Source organism: Nerophis ophidion, linkage group LG02 (genome assembly GCF_033978795.1).
Source record: "Nerophis ophidion isolate RoL-2023_Sa linkage group LG02, RoL_Noph_v1.0, whole genome shotgun sequence".
NCBI lineage: Eukaryota > Metazoa > Chordata > Actinopteri > Syngnathiformes > Syngnathidae > Nerophis > Nerophis ophidion.
Window position 1 is genome coordinate 90,797,535 of NC_084612.1, and position 23,101 is coordinate 90,820,635.

At 36.4% G+C, this 23,101-nt stretch overlaps 1 protein-coding gene across 6 annotated transcripts in view; it reads right to left on the reverse strand.

The window, feature by feature from the left end:
• The window catches only part of LOC133548231 (A-kinase anchor protein 13), a 411,300-nt gene that overhangs the window by 80,982 nt on the left and 307,217 nt on the right, over positions 1 to 23,101 (reverse strand). For all 6 annotated transcript variants that reach the window (XM_061893549.1, XM_061893546.1, XM_061893547.1 and 3 more), the window contains 2 exons: positions 19,440 to 19,482; positions 19,246 to 19,357 (listed from right to left, as the gene is read on the reverse strand). In XM_061893549.1, coding sequence (XP_061749533.1) covers positions 19,246 to 19,357; positions 19,440 to 19,482 — 155 coding nt within the window. The remainder of the gene's footprint in view (positions 1 to 19,245; positions 19,358 to 19,439; positions 19,483 to 23,101) is intronic.

Here is a 23,101-nt window from a genome sequence, read left to right on the forward strand (position 1 = left end):
TATATATATACATATATATATATATATACGTATATATATATATATACGTATATATATATATATATATACGTATATATATATATATACACATATATATATATACATACATATACACATACATATATATACATACATATATACACATACATATATATATACATACATATATATACATATATACACACACATATATATATATACATACATATATATATAAATACATATATACATACATATATACGTATATATACATATATATAGATATACACACACATATATATACACATACATATGTATATACATACATACATATATATATATACATACATATATATATAAATACATATATACATACATATATACGTACAGTATACATATATATAGATATACACACACACATATATATACACATACATATATACATACATACATATATATACATATATATACATACATATATATATAAATATATATATACGTATATATACATATATATATATATATATATATATATATATATATATATATATATAAATGTATATATACAGTATATATATATCAGTGACGTCCGGTCAGGAAAGGCAGTGCCTCACCTGTGATCATGCAAAGAAATAAAATATATAATGATAAAATAACAGTAAATGTTAGTTTTAAATTTTCATTTAGCTTCACCAATTTGGATATTTTTTTTTTTTTTTAATCGCTGAATTTTACCAATCCCTAGTAAACTTCTTTGTCTGCCGTGCGGCCAGAGCCCGTTCTTGTCTGGTGTGTTGCTGGAGCGTTCAATACGGCAGAGAAAACAGTCTGAGGTGAGGCAAACAGTTCTGGTGCCTCACGATAGGGGCGGGGCGCTCATGATCCCAGACATACGGTGGTTTCAGTGGGTAATTGCCGCAGCGACTTATTTTTTCCGTCTCGTGCACCCCGACTTTCAACATGGATGACTCCATTTCCCCACTTGAACAGTTTTCTAAAGTGGACTTTCAAGCGAAGAAGGAGATAATTGCTAAAGGAAAACCAATGCCGGAGCTGAATGGTTTGTTTCAATCAGCAGGATGGATAGTTACTTGCTCTTTCCAAACGGAAACGTGAAAAGACTGGCTTTGTGGATGTTCTACAAGAAACCGCCTTGTCTGCTTTCCTTGCCTTCTTTTTTCAACCTGTGGGACTGTGTGGACTCAAATGGGATTTTGTGACCTAAAGAATTTGCAAAGAAGTTTCACCAAACATGAGCGGTCGGACGCTCATATTCAAAGCTAGATTGCGCTAAAAATGTTTGGGTTGAGGAGGATAGACTTGGCTTTGGATGAACAGCGGCGACTCAACATCAGTGTCAACAATGCCAAGGTAAAAGAGAACCGAGAGATTTTACAAGATGTCATCAATGCCACCGACCTGCTTCCTCGACAACCAGCAGCTCACATTTCGTGGAAATGATGAGAGTAGGAGCTCTGCTGATCACGGCAACTATGTTGAACTCTTATAAGACTTTTAAAACCGAAGAAAGTGGAGGACTTTTACCAGAAAGTGACGGCTATTTTTATCCAGAAGGACCAGCGCATGGACTTCGTTTATAAGGTAAGACGGCGATAACGTTGTTTTTATTTCATTTTTGAGGAAATGCACATTTTGTGGGCGACAGTTTGTATGTGTAAAGAATGCAGAAATGAAACATAACCTGCCAATGAAATGGCAAATAATCTGCGCAGATTATATATGTATATATATATATATATATATATATATATGTTTATATGTATATATGTGTCTATATGTATGTGTACATACATATATATATCTATATGTATGTATGTATATATGTGTCTATATGTATGTGTATATACATATATATATCTATATGTATGTATATATATATATATAATATATGAATATGTCTTTATATATATATATACACATATATATGAATATACATACATATTAATTAAAAACAGGGTTTTATTTGACAAAAATCGTGTAAAAACCTATGTATGTATATATATATATATATATATATATATTTATGGATGTATAATATGTATATATATCTATATATATATATTGTGTATATATATGAATATGTGTTTGTATATATGTATATATAGAAACACACATATTCATATATATACACACATATATATATATATATACATATATATACACACACATATATATACATATATATAAATACATTAAAATAAATAATATATATATAAATAAATACATTAAAATTTTATTTATTTATATATATATATATATATATATATATATATATATATATATATATATATCTCGACTGATAGATTTTAAAGTTGATCTAGAAATTAAAGCACTGAAAATAAAAAACATTTGACCGATTTTTTAAACATTTTTTGGTTAAAAAAAAAATACAATAGGCAAACCCTGCATGTTTAGATTTTTCAGTTTTTGTTCCTTGCGATTTTCACACAAGTCCTGGTACGGCGGCTTTTGTCAACACTTGGATCCGAGTCATTCCTGGAAGCCCATAGCCGACTCCCTTCTCTCACACCTCAAAGAAAAACTCCAGCACTTCATAGAATCCAAACATCTTGACCAACACACACACCTCCAGTCTCGTGCCACTGGACTGACGCAGCAGCTCACAGCAGCTAATGGAGACCTTCAGTCTGGGAATCCTCCTCCCTCTCGGGGCGCACAAAGGGCGAGGCCACGTCACCCCCGGGCTCTTTGGTCATCACAGTTGTGATGAAGTGACACGGAGAAGAACAGAGCCGGTGTTCTCCCGGCTTTTGCGTCACAGAGCGTGCGCCCGCAGCCGAAGGGAAAGAAACAGCCTTTTTTTTCCGAGCTCCGTTTAACAGGGGGCCTCTCACTTTGAGGGGGGAACCGCAAAGCGCAATACGGATGACGCTTTGGACTTAAAAGTGGAACGTCAACATTCCGACGCCCGCAAGTCAAAACTATTTGGGGAAACAAGCGCATTTTGTTAGCATCCAAATGCCTCTAAAATGGTACAACAAGTATTTTCTGATACCATCACAAAAAAATTTGCCGGTATTTCCACTTGATGCGGAGCGGCAGACTTTTCCGGTTTCCATTCTAGTTAATGAGTCAGTTTCCACCAGTGGCGGACCACTCTGCGCCATACCGATGCCGTGCCGCTAGGGATGGGTACCGTTGACATTTGACACAATACGGTACCAATTTGTGGTTCTTTTGTGTGTGTTAATTAATATTGATTGTTCTTATAATATTTATATTAATTAAAGCTTCAAGCAGCGATGAACAGGACCGAATTTTGCAGGTGTTTCCTGCCTTTACCCATCCAACATATCTTTACCTTCACATTACCTACCTTCCCTGCATCCTGGGGTCATACTGGTGCTTCTTTCTGTCACCCATAATGTTTGAAAAAGGGTGACGGGTTTTTAAAAAAACTTTTGTTTTGAAGGGGTAATTACCAACTTCCTGTTGATTTTTGCTGAAGCATTTCAATTATTAAAATGTAGGTCTCACTTAGACCTACATAGAGGTTTTTGTTTCATGTCTCTCCGACATTCCTAGCGGAAGTTACAAGCAGTTTTGTCTGTGTTTTTTTCTTAGGAGTAGTTTTGTCTGTGTTTTATTCCTAGGGGGCGCTAGAGCGCAATTTTGAGTTTTGGGGTTTGTTTTTTTGATTAGATCGCAATTTTCACCAGTCCTGATGTTTGTGTCCAGCTTGGTAAGTTTTGAAGCATTTTAAGTGGGTCAAATTACAGCTCAAAGAGGCAAAAATGAATTTTTTTTTGAAAAATGTTGTTTTGAAGGGTTTTTTGCCAACTTCCTGTTGATTTTGGCTGAAGGATGTCATTTTATGAAATCTAGGTCTAAGTCAGACCTACATAGAGGTTTTTGTTTCATGTCTCTACGACATTCCTAACGAAAGTTACAAGCTTGTCAGTGTTTTTTCCTAGGGGGCGCTAGAGCGCAGTTTTGAGTTTTGGGGTTTGGTTTTTTTATTAGATGGCAATTTTTGCCAGTCCTGACGTGTGTGTAAAATTTGGTGAGTTTTGCAGCATGTTAAGGGGGTCAAATTACAGCTCAAAAAAGCGGTAGTATAATGATAATAAAACATTAGATATACAAGAGGGTCCTCTGTCCCAAAGGGACATCGGTCCCTAATAATAATATTAATAATAATACATTTTACTTATAAGGCACCTTTCTGGGCACTCCAGGACACCGTACAATATCAAAACAATACAATCAATTGGATAAAAACAACAAGATTTACAACGAATAAGCAGTCAGGAGTAGGTGTGTTTTGAGTCTTGATTTCAAGAGGGATATTTAGTCTAATTACAACATAATATTTATTTTGTTTATTGCAACATTTTAAAAATTTGCTCTCTGCCGGCGTTGCGGCGCTGAAAATCTACTTCCTGTTATAGTGCCCTGAACAGGAAGTAGAAGTGCAGTTCCGTCTTCTAATCGTCCATAGCGTTTCTACTTCTACCAATTCTTCAGTCATCACTCCAAGCAAAGTTTTTAAGTTTTGCAATATGACTAAAACAAGTCTTACGCACGAAACCGTCCCATGTGTTTTCCTGCATATTTGTACGTGCTATCGTAATATAGCATTAGCTAATAGTGTCTGTGTTAGTAATATTAACTTACAAACATTCATTTTGTATTACTCTTGTTTCAGAAATTCTTCAGTAAATTCACCAAAACGTCACTGCGGAGTTATTGAGTGAGTTTAGCTGATTGGAGACTTAGCTTCTGCAGCTAGTGGGTCCATTAAGAAGACTTCTGTTTTGTTTGATCAGCCGTTTTACATCCCTGTTACAGACACGGTTTGTAAACAGTTAAGGTATTCAGATAAACTTTTATAAAATATTTCTGTGTAAATAACCATTTTCACAACGAGTATATCTGCGGCTTATAGTCCGGTGCAGCTAATATAAGGAAAAATATGTTTTCCTCAGTGAGTGGGTGTGGCTTATATCCCGGTGTGCTCTGAAGTCTTGAAAATATGGTAATCGCAGATAAGATTGTTTGTACTTTAATCTTATCATTTTTAAGTTTTTAATAAAGATATCTTATAATATCGATAAATGCTTTAAAATGTAATATCGGAAATTATCAGTATCGGTTTCAAAAAGTAAAATTTAGGGCGTAGGGAGAAGTACAGAGCACCAATAAACCTTAAAGGCACTGCCATTGCGAGCCGGCCCAATCACATAATATCTACGGCTTTTCACACACACAAGTGAATGCAAGGCATACTTGGTCAAAAGCCATACAGGTCACACTGAGGGTGGCCGTATAAACAACTTTAACAATGTTACAAATATGCACCACACTGGCAACCCACACCAAACGAAAATGACAAACACATTTCAGGAGAACATCCACACCGTAACACAACAGAACAAATACCCAGGATCCCTTGCAGCACTAACTCTTCCGGGATGCTCCTCATAGTCTCTCTCAGGGAGACCATGTCCCAAATTCCAAGCTGATGTTTTGAGGCATATTAAAGAAAAAAAATGCATTTTTGTGACTTCAATAATAAATATGGAAGAGCCATTTTGGCAATTTTTCTCCTCCATAACTTTTATTTTGGAAAACCTTGTTACATTGTTTAATGCATCCAGCGGGACATCACAACTAAATAAGGCATAATAATGTGTTCATTAAACGACTGTGTATATCGGTATCAGTTGATATGGGAATCGGTAATTACGTAAGAGTTGGACAATATCGGAATATCGGCAAAAAAGACATTATCGGACATCTTTAGTTGTTAATAATATCAACATGGGACTGGACACTTTGTTTGCTTTATGCAAATATTTAACGTCACGCTTTAAGACAAAATGGAGACTCTCTTTAAGGCGCACACATGGTATAGACTGAGGGTCAAAAATGTTAATTGCACGTCAAAAAAAATGTACCTTAACTTGTTATTTTTTGGGGTTAGCTTTGACAGTTACAGTTTTAACATGTGTTACCTTGTTTGTGTAAATGTGCAACAGTAAATTAAGAGTTTAAGTGCGAGGGTTCGACTACTGCAACGTACTTCTTGTCGGGATCCCCAGCAAGAACGTCCAGAAGCTGCAGTACATACAGAATAGTGCTGCTAGGATCCTGATGAGAGTGCGATAATACGACTGTATCATACCGCTTCTCAAATCCCTGTTCCACTGGCTAACCTCCTCCGACCTCCGAGGACAAAGCTACGGACAATGGGAGAACGGGGCTTTCCGCTCCGCCGCTCCCGGTCTGTGGAACGCTCTCCCTGACCACCTGAGGGCACCACAGACTGTGAAGGCTTTTTAAAACAAGGCTTAAAAACCCTTGTTTAACAAAAAAAAATGGGTTATACTTTTTAAGGAGCCCAAAGCACGTTGACGCTATTTCTTCATTCACACACACATTCACACACTGCCATGCAAGACGCTATAACAGTGGTTCTTAACCTTGTTGGAGGTACCGGACCCCTTTCAACATCACCTTGTTCAAAGAACAAAACCAACACACTGCATGAACCCACAACAAATTACACACCTGCAAATCAGTGTGACTTCTGCTTTTGCCGTATCCGTAATACGCCGATAGGGAGAAGTTTTTATTTCCATGATTGAAACTTTTATTAGTAGATTGCACAGTACAGTACATATTCCGTACAATTGACCACTAAATGGTAACACCCCAATACATTTTTCAACTTGCTTAAGTCGGGGTCCACGTTAATCAATTCATGGTATATGATGAGTCGGGTGTATCTCAACCTCCGCGGCAGAGGGTCCGCCGAACCCCTAGGGTTCGATCCAACCCAGGTTGCGCTATAACAAGGACCCATCAGGAGCAAGGGTGAAATGTCTTGCTCAAGGACACAACGGACGTGACTAGGATGGTAGAAGGTGGGGATTGAACTAGGAACCCTCAGGTTGCTGGCACAGCCAGTCTCCCAACTGTGCCACGCTGTTCCCAAAAAGTACATATCTAAAAAAAATCTCTTTATTTTTGGATATATGCATGTTACTTCCGGCCATTAGGCTGTTCTAGTTTCTGTTTATTTTATTATCTTTTTTTTGATACACTCTAGCATTTTGAGGTTGTTTTCTCAATGTAAAGTGCTTTTTACAAATAAAATCTATTATCAAGCATTATGCCTTTTAACACCCCCGCCCCCAGCTGCACTTCCTTAACTGTCTCCGCCACGGGTCATCAAAAGGTAAGTCGTTTTATTTTTTGTAGCAGTTTTGAGTTTGAGTTTATTTGGGACATGCGAGCATAAAACATGATACGTCACAATTTCCAGTTTCTCTTGTCCACATGTTGGAAAAGGAGTAGGAAGAAGCAGATCTTATCTAATCCGACCCTTTTTCTTTTACATAACAGTTGCTAAAACTTTTGTTCACTTCCTGTTCTCAATTTATTCATAATATACTCCATAAGTAATCACAATAAAAATAAATAAATAATAATTGGTGAAGTGAGACATATTTTATATGATGAGATAAGTAAGATTAGTTTGAGAATGAATGAATGGATGAATAAATGTTGAATGTTTATCATGCTTCTTCTTTGTACTTTGTAAACACTTTAAGTTTGAAGAGTTTCTTGAAGTGGATCATATAAGTACATGCATTGCCTTGCTTAATCCACTCCATCATTTAATTCCACATACAGATATACTGAAGGTCTTAAGTGCTGTACGTGCGTATAAATGTTTTAAATTACATTTTTCTCCAAGATTATATTTCTCCTTTTTTGTTGAGAAGAATTGTTGTATATTCTTGGGTAGCAGGTTAGAGTTTGCTTTGTGTATCATTTTAGCTGTTTGCAAATTCACTATGTCAATTGAACTTTTTGTGTGGTTAAAAAAAAATTGATGTGACTAAATAAATTACTTGTACTGGTATTAAGTGCTTTGAATGGCTCCGGCTTGATTCTGGAACCGATTAATTCCACTTCCAAAATTTGTTAAAACGATAGTTGTTTCCAATATTTGTTTGCTTCCAATATTTATTTCCGATATTCAATTTGTTTCCAATATTTGTTTGTTTCCAATATTTATTTCCAATATTTGTTATGATGAAAGTTGTTTCCAATATTTGTTTGTTTTCAGTTTGTTTCCAATATTTATTTCCAATATTTTTTCCAATAATCAATTTGTTTTCAATATTTGTTATGACGAAAGTTGTTTCCAATATTTGTTATGACGAAAGTTGTTTCCAATATTTATTTCCAATATTCAATTTGTTTCCAATATTATTTTGTTTCCGATTTGTTTCCAATATTTATTTCCAATATTTTTTCCAATATTCAATTTGTTTCCAATATTTGTTTGTTTCCAATTTGTTTTCAATATTTTTCAATATTTATTTCCAATATTTTTTCCAATATTTGTTTCCAATATTTGTTATGACGAAAGTTGTTTCCAATATTTGTTTGTTTCCAATATTTATTTCCAATATTCAATTTGTTTCCAATATGTGTTATTATGAAAGTTGTTTTACAATATTTGTTTGTTTTCAATTTGTTTCCAATATTAATTTCCAATATTTTCCAATATTTATTTCCAATATTCAATTTGTTTGCAATATGTGTTATGATGAAAGTTGTTTCCAATATTTGTCTGTTTCCAATTTGTTTCCAATATTTATTTCCAATATTTTTTCCGATATTAAATTTGTTTCCAATATTTGTTATGAAGAAAGTTGTTTCCAATATTTGTTTCCAATATATATTTCCAATATTCAATTTGTTTTCAATATGTTTTTGTTTCCGATTTGTTTCCAATATTTATTTCCAATATTTTACAATATTTATTTCCAATATGTTTTCCATTATTCAATTTGTTACCAATATTTGTTTGTTTCCAGTATTTATTTCCAATATTTTCCAATATTTATGTCCAATATTTTTTTCAATATTCAATTTATTTGCAATATTTGTTATGATGAAAGTTGTTTCCAATATTTGTTTGTTTCCAATTTGTTTCCAATATTTTCCAATATTTTTTCCAATACTCAATTTGTTTCCAATATTTTTTCCAAAATTTGTTTCCAATATTTGTTATGATGAAAGTTGTTTCCAATATTTATTTCCAATTTTTTTTTCCAGTATTCAATTTGTTTCCAATATTTGTTATGACGAAAGTTGTTTCCAATATTTATTTCCAATATTCAATTTGTTTCCAATATTTTTTTTGTTTCTGATTTGTTTCCAATATTTTCCAATATTTTCCAATATTCAATTTGTTTCCAATATTTGTTATGACTAAAGTTGTTTCCATATGTGTTTGTTTCCAATATTTATTTCCAATATTTTTTTCAATATTCAATTTGTTTCCAATATTTGTTTCCAATATTTGTTATGACAAAAGTTATTAAAAATGAACAAATGAAAATTTGACAGCAGATTTTGTTGTTGTTATCGTTTGTTGTTAGACTTTGTTTAAAAATGAACAAATGAAAAGTTGACAACAGACTTTGTTGTTGCTATCGTTTGTTGTTAGACTTTGTTTAAAAATGAACACATGAAAAGTTGACAGCAGACTTTGTTGTTGTTATCGTTTGTTGTTAGACTACGTTTAAAAATGAACAAATGAAAAGTTGACCGCAAACTTTGTTGTTATCGTTTGTTGTTAGACTTTGTTTAAAAATGAACAAATGTAAAGTTGACAACAGACTTTGTTGTTGCTATCGTTTGTTGTTAGACTACGTTTAAAAATGAACAAATGAAAAGTTGACCGCAAACTTTGTTGTTATCGTTTGTTGTCAGACCACGTTTAAAAATGAACAAATGAAAAGTTGACCGCAAACTTTGTTGTTATCGTTTGTTGATAGACTTTGTTTAAAAATGAACAAATGAAAAGTTGACAGCAGACTTTGTTGTTGTTATCGGTTGTTGATAGACTTTGTTTAAAAATGAACAAATGAAAAGTTAACAGCAGACTTTGTTGCAACAACTTTTTGAAGAAAACGTCAACAAGCCTTTAAGGAAGCGAGAGTATTGAGATGACAATAGAAGATTTTCTACGAGTTGCGGAAACAAAAAAACAAAAAAAAGTCCGGTCAACCTGCTGTTGTAAGAGTCCAGCAAAGGAAGCGGTGCCAGGACGATGCCTACCTGCAGCCAACCTTTCCACCTCAGCGAGAAGCCGGAGCTGCGTGTGGGCCTCCTGCATGACATCCCTGAGCGGCTGCGAGCAGCACTGAGGCGGCGCGGGGGCCACAGAAGAGGAAGCCGCCGTCCGGCTGACAACTTCTGCAATGAGCATTCGGCTCGACGCCGCCTTTATGAGCCACGGCTGAGTGGGAATCACTCATTCGCTGCGTTTATCAATTAAAAGTCTAACATAGCGGCGGGCCGACGTCTGGAAGATGTGCTTGGAGGCCTGCTGAAAGGCGCCGCTCTCTTTGAAAACAAAGCCATGTAAAGTAAGATCAGCGAGGGGTTGGAAAAAAAAAAGAAATATTATCTTCCTCTTTTACTTCATCTGTGCCGTCTTGCTTGTGTCTGCATGCACGGAAATATATATTTGGTGGCGGATGACGGCAAGAGAGATTTAGACATCCGTCCTGTTATCGCAGGGATTTAGTAGACTTTCACGGTCAAACTAATCACAATGAGAAGACTATGCTTGTGCACTAACTTCACACTAAACAATGTAAATACTTGCACTAACTTCACACTAAACAATGTAAATACTTGCACTAACTTTACACTAAACAATGTAAATACTTGCACCAACTTCACACTAAACAATGTAAATACTTGCACTAACTTCACACTAAACAATGTAAATACTTGCACTAACTTTACACTAAACAATGTAAATGCTTGCACTAACTTTACACTAAACAATGTAAATACTTGCACTAACTTCACACTAAACAATGTAAATACTTGCACTAACTTTACACTAAACAATGTAAATACTTGCACTAACTTCACACTAAACAATGTAAATACTTGCACTAACTTTACACTAAACAATGTAAATACTTGCACTAACTTTACACTAAACAATGTAAATACTTGCACTAACTTCACACTAAACAATGTAAATACTTGCACTAACTTTACACTAAACAATGTAAATACTTGCACTAACTTTACACTAAACAATGTAAATACTTGCACTAACTTTACACTAAACAATGTAAATACTTGCACTAACTTTACACTAAACAATGTAAATACTTGCACTAACTTCACACTAAACAATGTAAATACTTGCACTAACTTTACACTAAACAATGTAAATACTTGCACTAACTTTACACTAAACAATGTAAATGCTTGCACTAACTATACACTAAATAAGGTAAATGCTTGCACTAACTTTACACTAAACAATGTAAATACTTGCACTAACTTCACACTAAACAATGTAAATACTTGCACTAACTTTACACTAAACAATGTAAATACTTGCACTAACTTTACACTAAACAATGTAAATACTTGCACTAACTTCACACTAAACAATGTAAATACTTGCACTAACTTTACACTAAACAATGTAAATACTTGCACTAACTTTACACTAAACAATGTAAATACTTGCACTAACTTTACACTAAACAATGTAAATACTTGCACTAACTTTACACTAAACAATGTAAATACTTGCACTAACTTCACACTAAACAATGTAAATACTTGCACTAACTTTACACTAAACAATGTAAATACTTGCACTAACTTTACACTAAACAATGTAAATGCTTGCACTAACTATACACTAAATAAGGTAAATGCTTGCACTAACTTTACACTAAACAATGTAAATACTTGCACTAACTTTACACTAAATAATGTAAATGCTTGCACTAATTTTACACTTAAAAAATCAAAATGACAAGACTATGCTTGCACTAACTTTACACAAAAAAACAAAATGAGGAGACTATGCTAGCACTAACTTTACACTAAAAAATCTACATGCTTGCACTAACTTTACACTAAAAAATATACATGCCTGCACTAACTTTGCACTAAAAAATCTACTTGCTTGCACTAAAAAATCTACATGCTTGCACTAACTTTACACTAAAAAATATATGTGCCTGCACTAACTGTGCACTAAAAAATCTACATGCTTGCACCAACTTTACACAAAAAAAAATCTAAATGCTTGCACCAACTTTACACCCAAAAATCTAAATGCTTGCACTAACTTTACACAAAAACAAATCAAAATGAGAAGACTATGCTTGCAATAACTTTACACTAAAAAATCTACATGCTTGCACTAACTTTACACAAAAAAAATCTTGGTCCTTGCACTGAAAAAATCTACATGCTTGCACTAACTTTACACTGAAAAATCTACGTCCTTGCAATAACTTTATTCTAAAAAATCTAAATTCTTCCACCAACTTTACACAAAAATATCTAAATGAGAAGACTAGGCTTGCACTAACTTTACACAAAAAAATCTACATGATTGCACTAACTTTACACTAAAAAAATGTGCATGCTTGCACTAACTTTGCACTAAAAAAATCTACATTCTTGCACCAACTTTACACAAAAAAATCAACATGAGTAGACTATGCTTGCACTAACTTTACACAAAAAAATCTACATGATTGCACTAACTTTGCACTAAAAAAATGTGCATGCTTGCACTAACTTTACACTGAAAAATCTACGTCCTTGCACTAACTTTATACTAAAAAATCTAAATTCTTCCACCAACTTTACTCAAAAAAATCTAAATGAAAAGACTAGGCTTGCACTAACTTTACACAAAAAAAATCTACATGCTTGCACTAACTTTGCACTAAAAAATCTACATAAGGAGACTATGCTTGCACTAAATTTGCACTAAAAAATCTACATGCTTGCACTAACTTTACACTGAAAAAATCAACATGAGGAGACTATGCTTGCACTAACTTTACATAAAAAAATGTAAATGCTTGCACTAACTTTACACTTAAAAATGTAAATGCTTGCACTAACTTTACACAAAAAAATGTAAATGCTTGCACTAACTTTACACAAAAAAATGTAAATGCTTGCACTAACTTTACACTTAAAAATGTAAATGCTTGCACTAACTTTACACAAAAAAATGTAAATGCTTGCACTAACTTTACAAAAAAATAATTAGCATGAGAAGACTATGCTTGTGCACTAACTTTACACAAAAAATCAAAATGCTCGCACTAACTTTACACTTAAAAAATCAACATGAGAAGACTATGCCTGCACTAACTTTACACTAAAAATTCTAAATGCTTGCACTAACTTTACACTAAAGAATCAACATGAGAAGACTTCGCCTGTGCTAACTTTGCACAGACTTAAAAATAGGGCGAGTTGTGCCAGGCAAACATGGGTTTCACATCCTGTGCTGAAAGACGAGCGGCAGAGATACGCCCACCACCACCACCACCACCACCAACACCACCACGTATGTGCACATGCACACAGTACACGTGCAACACCACCACCACCACGTATGTGCACATGCACACAGTACACGTGCAACACCACCACCACCACCACCACCACCACCACCACCACGTATGTGCACATGCACACAGTACACGTGCAACACCACCACCACCACCACCACCACCACCACCACCACGTATGTGCACGTGCACACAGTACACGTGCAACATTCTAACATCTTCAATGCTCCCTTTTGACTTGTACAAGATAAACGACTAATAATTGATCGCATATTGTTGTAGTTTTTAAAGGTTTTCTAACAGTGGTATGAGACCCCAGAGCCACCGTTTAAAAGGCTGGTGAGACGCTGCTTACTTTCGAAAGTGATACAAGCATTAAGTTACACACTAACATATGTTTGTTGTCACGTTATTTACTAAACATAGCAATCATTGAATATTTAGCTTATTGGAACAGCATGAATGTAAATACCAGAAACTACTACTTTTTTTTCCAACACTTTGAACCCAGCGGTTTATAAAACGGTGTGGCTAATTTAGGGATTTTTCTTCACCGACAACCATGATGCAAATAGTTTAGAAACAAAACAAAAGATGCGTTATTGTTTATGCTGCTGCACCATACTGCATAATCGCATACTGTTGTAGTTTTTAAAGGTTTTCTAACCGTTTAAAAAGGCTGGTGAGACGCTGCTTACTTTCGAAAGTGATACAAGCATTAAGTTACACACTAACATATGTTTGTTGTCACGTTATTTACTAAACATAGCAATCATTGAATATTTAGCTTATTGGAACAGCATGAATATAAATACCAGAAACGACTACTTTTTTTCCAACACTTTGAACCCTGCGGTTTATAAAACGGTGTGGCTAATTTAGGGATTTTTCTTCACCGACAACCATGATGCACATGGTTTAGACACAAAACAAAATATGTGTTATTGTTTATGCTGCTGCACTATACTGCATAATCGCATACTGTTGTAGTTTTTAAAGGTTTTCTAACCGTTTAAAAAGGCTGGTGAGACGCTGCTTACTTTCGAAAGTGATACAAACATTAAGTCACACACTAACATATGTTTTTGTTGTCACGTTATTTACTAAACATAGCAATCATTGAATATTTAGCTTATTGGAACAGCATGAATGTAAATACCAGAAACGACTACTTTTTTTCCAACACTTTGAACCCTGCGGTTTATAAAACGGTGTGGCTAATTTAGGGATTTTTCTTCACCGACAACCATGATGCAAATAGTTTAGAAACAAAACAAAAGATGTGTTATTGTTTATGCTGCTGCACCATACTGCATAATCGCATACTGTTGTAGTTTTTAAAGGTTTTCTAACCGTTTAAAAAGGCTGGTGAGACGCTGCTTACTTTCGAAAGTGATACAAGCATTCCGTCACGCACTAACATATGTTTTTGTTGTCACTTTATCTACTAACCATAGCAATCATTGAATGTTTAGCTTATTGGAACAGCAGGACTGTAAATACCAGAAACGACTACTTTTTCCCAACACTTTGGACCCTGCGGCTTATAAAACGGTGTGGCTAATTTAGGGATTTTTCTTCACCGACAACCATGATGCAAATAGTTTAGAAACAAAACAAAAGATGCGCTATTGTTTATGCTGCTGCACCATACTGCATAATCGCATACTGTTGTAGTTTTTAAAGGTTTTCTAACCGTTTAAAAAGGCTGGTGAGACGCTGCTTACTTTCAAAAGTGATACAAGCATTAAGTTACACACTAACACATGTTTGTTGTCACTTTATCTACTAACCATAGCGATCATTCAATGTTTAGCTTATTGGAACAGTATGAATGTAAATACCAGAAACTACTATTTTTTTCCCCAACACTTTGAACCCTGCGGCTTATAAAACGGTGTGGCTAATTTAGGGATTTTTCCTCACCGACAGCAATGATGCACATTGTTTAAAAACAAAAACAAAAGATGCGTTACTGTTCTTGCTGCGGTGCCATCTTTTGGACGAGTTTGCTCACTGCAGTGTCCTTCCATATATTGCTTTCAGCCGGAAGTAGAAGTGCCGTTGCGTCCTCTAGCTTTCCATAGCGTTTCTACTCGTGTCGATTCTTCGTTCATGACTCCAAGCAACGTTTGTAAGTTTTACAATTTACTGAATGCAGCTGAGATAGGCTACATGCACCCCTCACTACCCAAAAAGGGACAAGCGGTAGAAAATGGATGGATGGATGTGCACATACATACCAGTACATAGGCCAAGTACAACATTTTAGCAAAATAAATGCTCCTTTTTGACCTGTATGTGATAATTTATCAATGATCTGTCAAATACTGTTGTAGTTTTTAAAGGTTTTCTCTCTGAGGTATGTATGGGGCCCCCAGGGCCAACGTTTAAAAGGGCTGGAGAGATGGCGGTCGCTTTCGAAAGTGATACAAGCATTACTTCCTGCCCCGAGCATATGAACTACGCCCCACTGAACACACACTGTGTCAAAGTCAAAGCACTGAAATATCTATGATGATATTTGATTAGTATTAGAAAGCGGCCCGCAGGCCACAGTTGCCTGCTGCTGTTTTAGCACGCACCAATACGGTGTTGGCGCTAGGAATTTTTCATAATGGGGTACCCATCAAGTCATAAAAATGGGGTCCCACTGCAAATTTTTGAGATCCCACTTTTATGTAAATGAAGACAGATGTATGCATGATGCTGTTATATCTCACATTCTACGTTGTGTTTTGGTTGTCATAAATGTTACTTCATTCATTAAAAAAACATACAAAAGAAAACACATTTTTATGCATATGTAAATGTATTCAGTTATAAACTTTCATTATAACACTTACATACGGCTTTTAAAGCCATTTAGATAGCAGGCTAATATAGACACTTACATCATGTGTTGCCTTCATTATAACACTTATATAAGACTTTTAAAGTCATTTTGATAGTAGGCTAATACAGCTAATATAGACACTTACATCATGTGTTGCCTTCATTATAACACTTATATAAGACTACATTTTAAAGTCATGTTGATAGTAGGCTAATATAGCTAATATAGACACTTACATCATGTATTGTCGTCTTTATAACACTTATTTACGGCTTTTAAAGTAATTTTGATAGTAGGCTAATATAGACACATCATGTGTTGCCTTCATTATAACACTTATATAAGACTTTTAATTCATTTTGATTGTAGGCTAATATAGCTAATATAGACACTTACATCATGTGTTGCCTTCATTATAACACTTATATAAGACTACATTTTAAACTAATTTTGATAGTAGGCTAATATAGCTCATACAGACACTTTCGTCATGTGTTGTCTTCATTATAACACTTATATAAGACTTTTAATATAATTTTGATAGTAGGCTGATATAGCTAATATAGACACTTTCGTCATGTGTTGCCTTCATCATAACACTTATATAAGACTTTTAAAGTAATTTTGATAGTAGGCTACTATAGCTAATACGGACACTTTCGTCATGTGTTGCCTTTATTATAACACTTATATAAGACTTTTAATATCATTTTGATAGTAGGCTGATATAGCTAATATAGACACTTTCGTCATGTGTTGCCTTCATCATAACACTCATATAAGACTTTTAAAGTAATTTTGATAGTAGGCTACTATAGCTAATACGGACACTTTCGTCATGTGTTGCCTTCATTATAACACTTATATAAGACTAAATTTTAAACTAATTTTGATAGTAGGCTAATATAGCTCATACAGACACTTTCGTCATGTGTTGTCTTCATTATAACACTTATATAAGACTTTTAAAGTCATTTTGATAGTAGGCTGATATAGCTAATATAGACACTTTCGTCATGTGTTGCCTTCATCATAACACTCATATAAGACTTTTAAAGTAATTTTGATAGTAGGCTACTATAGCTAATACGGACACTTTCGTCATGTGTTGCCTTTATTATAACACTTATATACGGCTTTTAAAGCCATTTTGATAGTAGGCTAATATAGCTAATAGATACACTTGCATCATGTGTTGCCTTCATAATAACACTAATACACAGCTTTTAAAGCCATTTTGATAGTAGGCTAATATAGACACTTCCGTCATGAGTTGCCTTCATTATAACACTTATAAATGGCTTTTAAAGTAATTTTGATAGTAGGCTAGTATGGACACTTACATCATGTGTGGCCATCATTATAACACTTATATAAGACTTTTGAAGCCATTTTGATAGTAAGCTAATATAGCCACATGTGTTGTCTTCATTATAATCCGCCTCCGCTTGGGATGGTTTCCTGCTGGCTCCGCTGTGAACGGGACTCTCGCTGCTGAGTTGGACCCGCTTTGGACTGGACTCTCGCGACTGTGTTGGATCCATTGTGGATTGAACTTTCACAGTATCATGTTAGACCCGCTCGACATCCATTGCTTTCCTCCTCTCTAAGGTTCTCATAATCATTATTGTCACAGACGTCCCACTGGATCATTATTGTCACCGATGTCCCACTGGGTGTGAGTTTTCCTTGCCCTTATGTGGGCCTACCGAGGATGTCGTGGTGGTTTGTGCAGCCCTTTGAGACACTAGTGATTTAGGGCTATATAAGTAAACATTGATTGATTGATTGATATACAACGTTTAATGTCAATTTTTATAGTAGGCTAATATAGACACTTACATCATGTGTTGCTATCATTATAACACTTATATAAGACTTTTAGAGTCATTTTGATAGTAGGCTAATATGGACACTTACATCATGTGTTGCCTTTATCATAACACTTATATAGGACTTTTAGAGTCATTTTGATAGTAGGCTAATATAGACACTTACATCATGTGTTGCTATCATTATAACACTTATATACAGCTTTTAAAGCCATTTTGATAGTAGGCTAATATAGCTAATATAGACACTCAAATCATGTGTTGCCCTCATTATAAGACTTGTATAAGACTTTTAAAGCCATTTTGATAGTCGGCTAATATAGACACTTACATCATGTGTTGCCTTGATCATCACACTCATATAAGACCTTTAAAGCCATTTTGATAGTGGGCTTATATAGCTAATATAGACACTTACATCATGTGTTGTCTTCATTATAACACTTATATAAGACTTTTAAAGCCATTTTGATAGTAGGCTAATATAGACACTTACATCATGTGTTCTCTTCATTATAACACTTTAATAAGACTTAATTCATTTTGATAGCAGGCCAAATATAGACACTTATATCATGTGTCTACTTTATCATAACACTTATATAAGACTTTTAAAGTCATTTTGATAGTAGGCTAATATAGACACTTACGTACATCATGTGTTGCCATCATTACAACACTTACATACGGCGTTTAAAGTCATTTTGATAGTAGGCTAATATAGCTAATATAGACACATCACGTGTTGCCTTCATTATAACACTTATATAAGACTTTTAAAGCCAATTTGATAGAAGGCTAATATAGACACTTACATCATGTGTTGTCTTCATTATAAAACTTATATATGACTAAATTTTAAAGTCATTTTGATAGTAGGTTATTGTAGCTCATACAGACACTTTCGTCATGTGTTGCCTTCATTATAACACTTATATAAGACTTTTAAAGTCATTTTGATAGTAGGCTGATATAGACACTTACATAATGTGTTGCCTTCATTATAACACTTATATAAGACTTTTAAAGACATTTTGATAGTAGGCTAATATAGCTAATATAGACACTTATTATAGACAAACTAGTTTTGTGTATTTTTGGTCCAATATGGCTCTTTGAAGGTGTGTTGCCGACCCCTCTGGTACAGAACAAGCAAGCCCCTTACCCTGGTCTTCTTGTACATCTTGTTCTTGAGGTAGCTGAAGGTGCGGCTAACTTTGGTGGCGCCCTTCCCCTCGGCGTCGCTCCGCAGGGGGCCGGGCTCCTCCTCTGATATGCTGTGTCACAAAAAAGGAGTAAAACAAAAACACGGTGACCTGGGGTTCCTTGGGACGCAGGCCGCTTTACTTTTGCACTCACCTGTATGCTAAAGAGCCGGAAGTGCTGGAGAAGGACCTCGAACCTGCACACAAACACAAACAAGCCGTCAGGGTTTTTAGGAACCGACAATTCCGTCACAAAGGAATTAAACTGAAGTGGACCTAAGGGGGTCTAGGTGGTCTAATGTACTATTTGGTCTATTTAGCACCCAAAGGAAAAGTGGTATGTCCCTAAATTACTCAAGCATGTAAACGCTTTGGACTCCTGGCTCCTCAAAGAAAGGCCAGGAAATTAAATAGTTCCAAGGCCTCCGGTCCCCCGAGTGGTTAACGCGGGCGAGCAAAGTGTTTAACCTGCAAGAACGTCTCAAAATTGACTCTGGCGCCGATCGGACCGGCCGGGAGCCAGTTTGGAAGGCGGGAACAAGCTGCCTGCTGCCAATAGTGGCAGATAAATAAAGGGGCATCGAGTTTGCTGTCACTTTATTTAACGTGTAAACAAAGCAGGTGTGTCCATGCTGACAATCTACTAACCCCGTTTCCATATGAGTTGGGAAATTGAGTTAGATGTAAATATAAACAGAATACAATGATTTGCAAATCCTTTTCAAGCCATATTCAGTTGAATATGCTACAAAGACAACATATTTGATGTTCAAACTAATAAAAAAATATTTTTTTTGCAAAGAATCATTAACTTTAGAATTTGATGCCAGCAACACGTGACAAAGAAGTTGGGAAAGGTGGCAATAAATACTGATAAAGTTGAGGAATGCTCATCAAACGCTTATTTGGAACATCCCACAGGTGTGCAGGCTAATTGGGAACAGGTGGGTGCCATGATTGGCTATAAAAGCAGCTTCCATGAAATGCTAAGTCATTCACAAACAAGGATGGGGCGAGGTACACCCCTTTGTCCACAACTGTGTGAGCAAATAGTCAAACAGTTTAAGAACAACGTTTCTCAAAGTGCAATTGCAAGAAATTTAGGGATTTCAACATCTACGCTCCATAATATCATCAAAAGGTTCAGAGAATCTGGAGAAATCACTCCACGTAAGCGGCATGGCAGGAAACCAACATTGAATGACCGTGACCTTTGATCCTTGTAGCAAAAACCGACATCAACCTCTAAAGGATATCACCACATGGGCTCAGGAACACTTCAGAAAACCACTGTCACTAAATACAGTTCGTCGCTACATCTGTAAGTGCAAGTTAAAGCTCTACTATGCAAAGCCAAAGCCATTTATCAACAACATCCAGAGACGCCGACGGCTTCTCTGGGCCTGAGATCATCTAGGATGGACTGATGCAAAGTGGAAAAGTGTTCTGTGGTCTGACGAGTCCACATTTCAAATTGTTTTTGGAAATATTCAACATCGTGTCATCCGGACCAAAGGGGAAGCGAACCATCCAGACTGTTATCGACGCAAAGTTGAAAAGCCAGCATCTGTGATGGTATGGGGGTGCATTAGTGCCCAAGGCATGGGTAACTTACACATCTGTGAAGGCACCATTGATGCCGAAAGGTACATACAGGTTTTGGAACAACATATGCTGCCATCTAAGCGCCGTCTTTTTCATGGACGCCGCTGCTTATTTCAGCAAGACAATGCCAAGCCACATTCAGCACGTGTTACAACAGGGGTCGAGAACCTTTTTGGCTGAGGGAGCCATGAAAGCCAAATTTTTCAAAGTGTATTACACATTTAGTTGTATTCAGTGTTAAAAAAATATGATATGGCTCTCACGGAAATACATTTTAAAATATTTGGCTTTCGTGGCTCTCTCAGCCAAAAAGGTTCCCGACCCCTGCTTTAAAGTCACATCCAACAATTGCGACGACGACTTTTTACTGTCAACTGAGTTTTGTTTTTAATAAATTTCTGCTGGTGGTGTGCCTCCGCATTTTTTAAAAGACTCCGGCTTATTAGTGATTCCTAGAGCCCAAAAAAAGTCTGCGGGCTATAGAGCGTTTTCATTTCGGGCTCCAGTACTCTGGAATGCCCTCCCGGTAACAGTTCGAGATGCCACCTCAGTAGAAGCATTTAAGTCTCACCTTAAAACTCATTTGTATACTCTAGCCTTTAAATAGACTCCCTTTTTAGACCAGTTGATCTGCCGCTTCTTTTCTTTTTCTTCTATGTCCCACTCTCCCGTGTGGAGGGGGTCCGGTCCGATCCGGTGGCCATGTACTGCTTGCCTGTGTATCGGCTGGGGACATCTCTGCACTGCTGATCCGCCTCCGCTTGGGATGGTTTCCTGCTGGCTCCGCTGTGAACGGGACTCTCGCTGCTGTGTTGGATCCGCTTTGGACTGGACTCTCGCGACTGTGTTGGATCCATTGTGGATTGAACTTTCACAGTATCATGTTAGACCCGCTCGACATCCATTGCTTTCCTCCTCTCCAAGGTTCTCATAGTCATCATTGTCACAGACGTCCCACTGGGTGTGAGTTTTCCTTGCCCTTATGTGGGCCTACCGAGGATGTCGTAGTGGTTTGTGCAGCCCTTTGAGACACTAGTGATTTAGGGCTATATAAGTAAACATTGATTGATTGATTGATTGATTGATCACATTACGCCTGCACTGGCTTCCTGTGCACTTAAGATGTGACTTTAAGGTTTTACTACTTACGTATAAAATACTACACGGTCTAGCTCCATCCTATCTTGCCGATTGTATTGTACCATATGTCCCGGCAAGAAATCTGCGTTCAAAAGACTCCGGCTTATTAGTGATTCCTAGAGCCCAAAAAAAGTCTGCGGGCTATAGAGCGTTTTCCGTTCGGGCTCCAGTACTCTGGAATGCCCTCCCGGTAACAGTTCGAGATGCTACCTCAGTAGAAGCATTTAAGTCTCACCTTAAAACTCATTTGTATACTCTAGCCTTTAAATAGACCTCCTTTTTAGACCAGTTGATCTGCCGCTTCTTTTCTTTTTTCTCCTATGTCCCCCCCTCCCTTGTGGAGGGGGTCCGGTCCGATGACCATGGATGAAGTACTGGCTGTCCAGAGTCGAGACCCAGGATGGACCGCTCGCCTGTGTATCAGTTGGGGACATCTCTACGCTGCTGATCCACCTCCGCTTGGGATGGTTTCCTGCTGCTGTCTTGGATCCGCTCTGAACTGAACTCTCGCGGCTGTGTTAGAGCCACTATGGATTGAACTTTCACAGTATCATGTTAGACCCGCTCGACATCCATTGCTTTCGGTCCCCTAGAGGGGGGGGGGGTTGCCCACATCTGAGGTCCTCTCCAAGGTTTCTCATAGTCAGCATTGTCACTGGCGTCCCACTGGATGTGAATTCTCCCTGCCCACTGGGTGTGAGTTTTCCTTGCCCTTTTGTGGGTTCTTCCGAGGATGTTGTAGTCGTAATGATTTGTGCAGTCCTTTGAGACATTTGTGATTTGGGGCTGTATATATAAACATCGATTGATTGAAACGCAAAAACCATGCCTTGGCTCAAAAACGGTTGAAAAACACTGCTTTAGCGCATCCTTGGCATCGGATGAAAAACACAAATCCGAACCAGGCAAGCGTCAGTTCCTTAGATCAAGATTGAGCCGAGCGCTGCGGAAATCCTGCAGACTTGATCATAACAGTCACCATCATGCATAAGGGGCATTCATAATTCATGTTTTCATTCATTATTCATCTCACCCCTCAGCTGACCTCATCCCCCCCCCCCGCCAGACAAA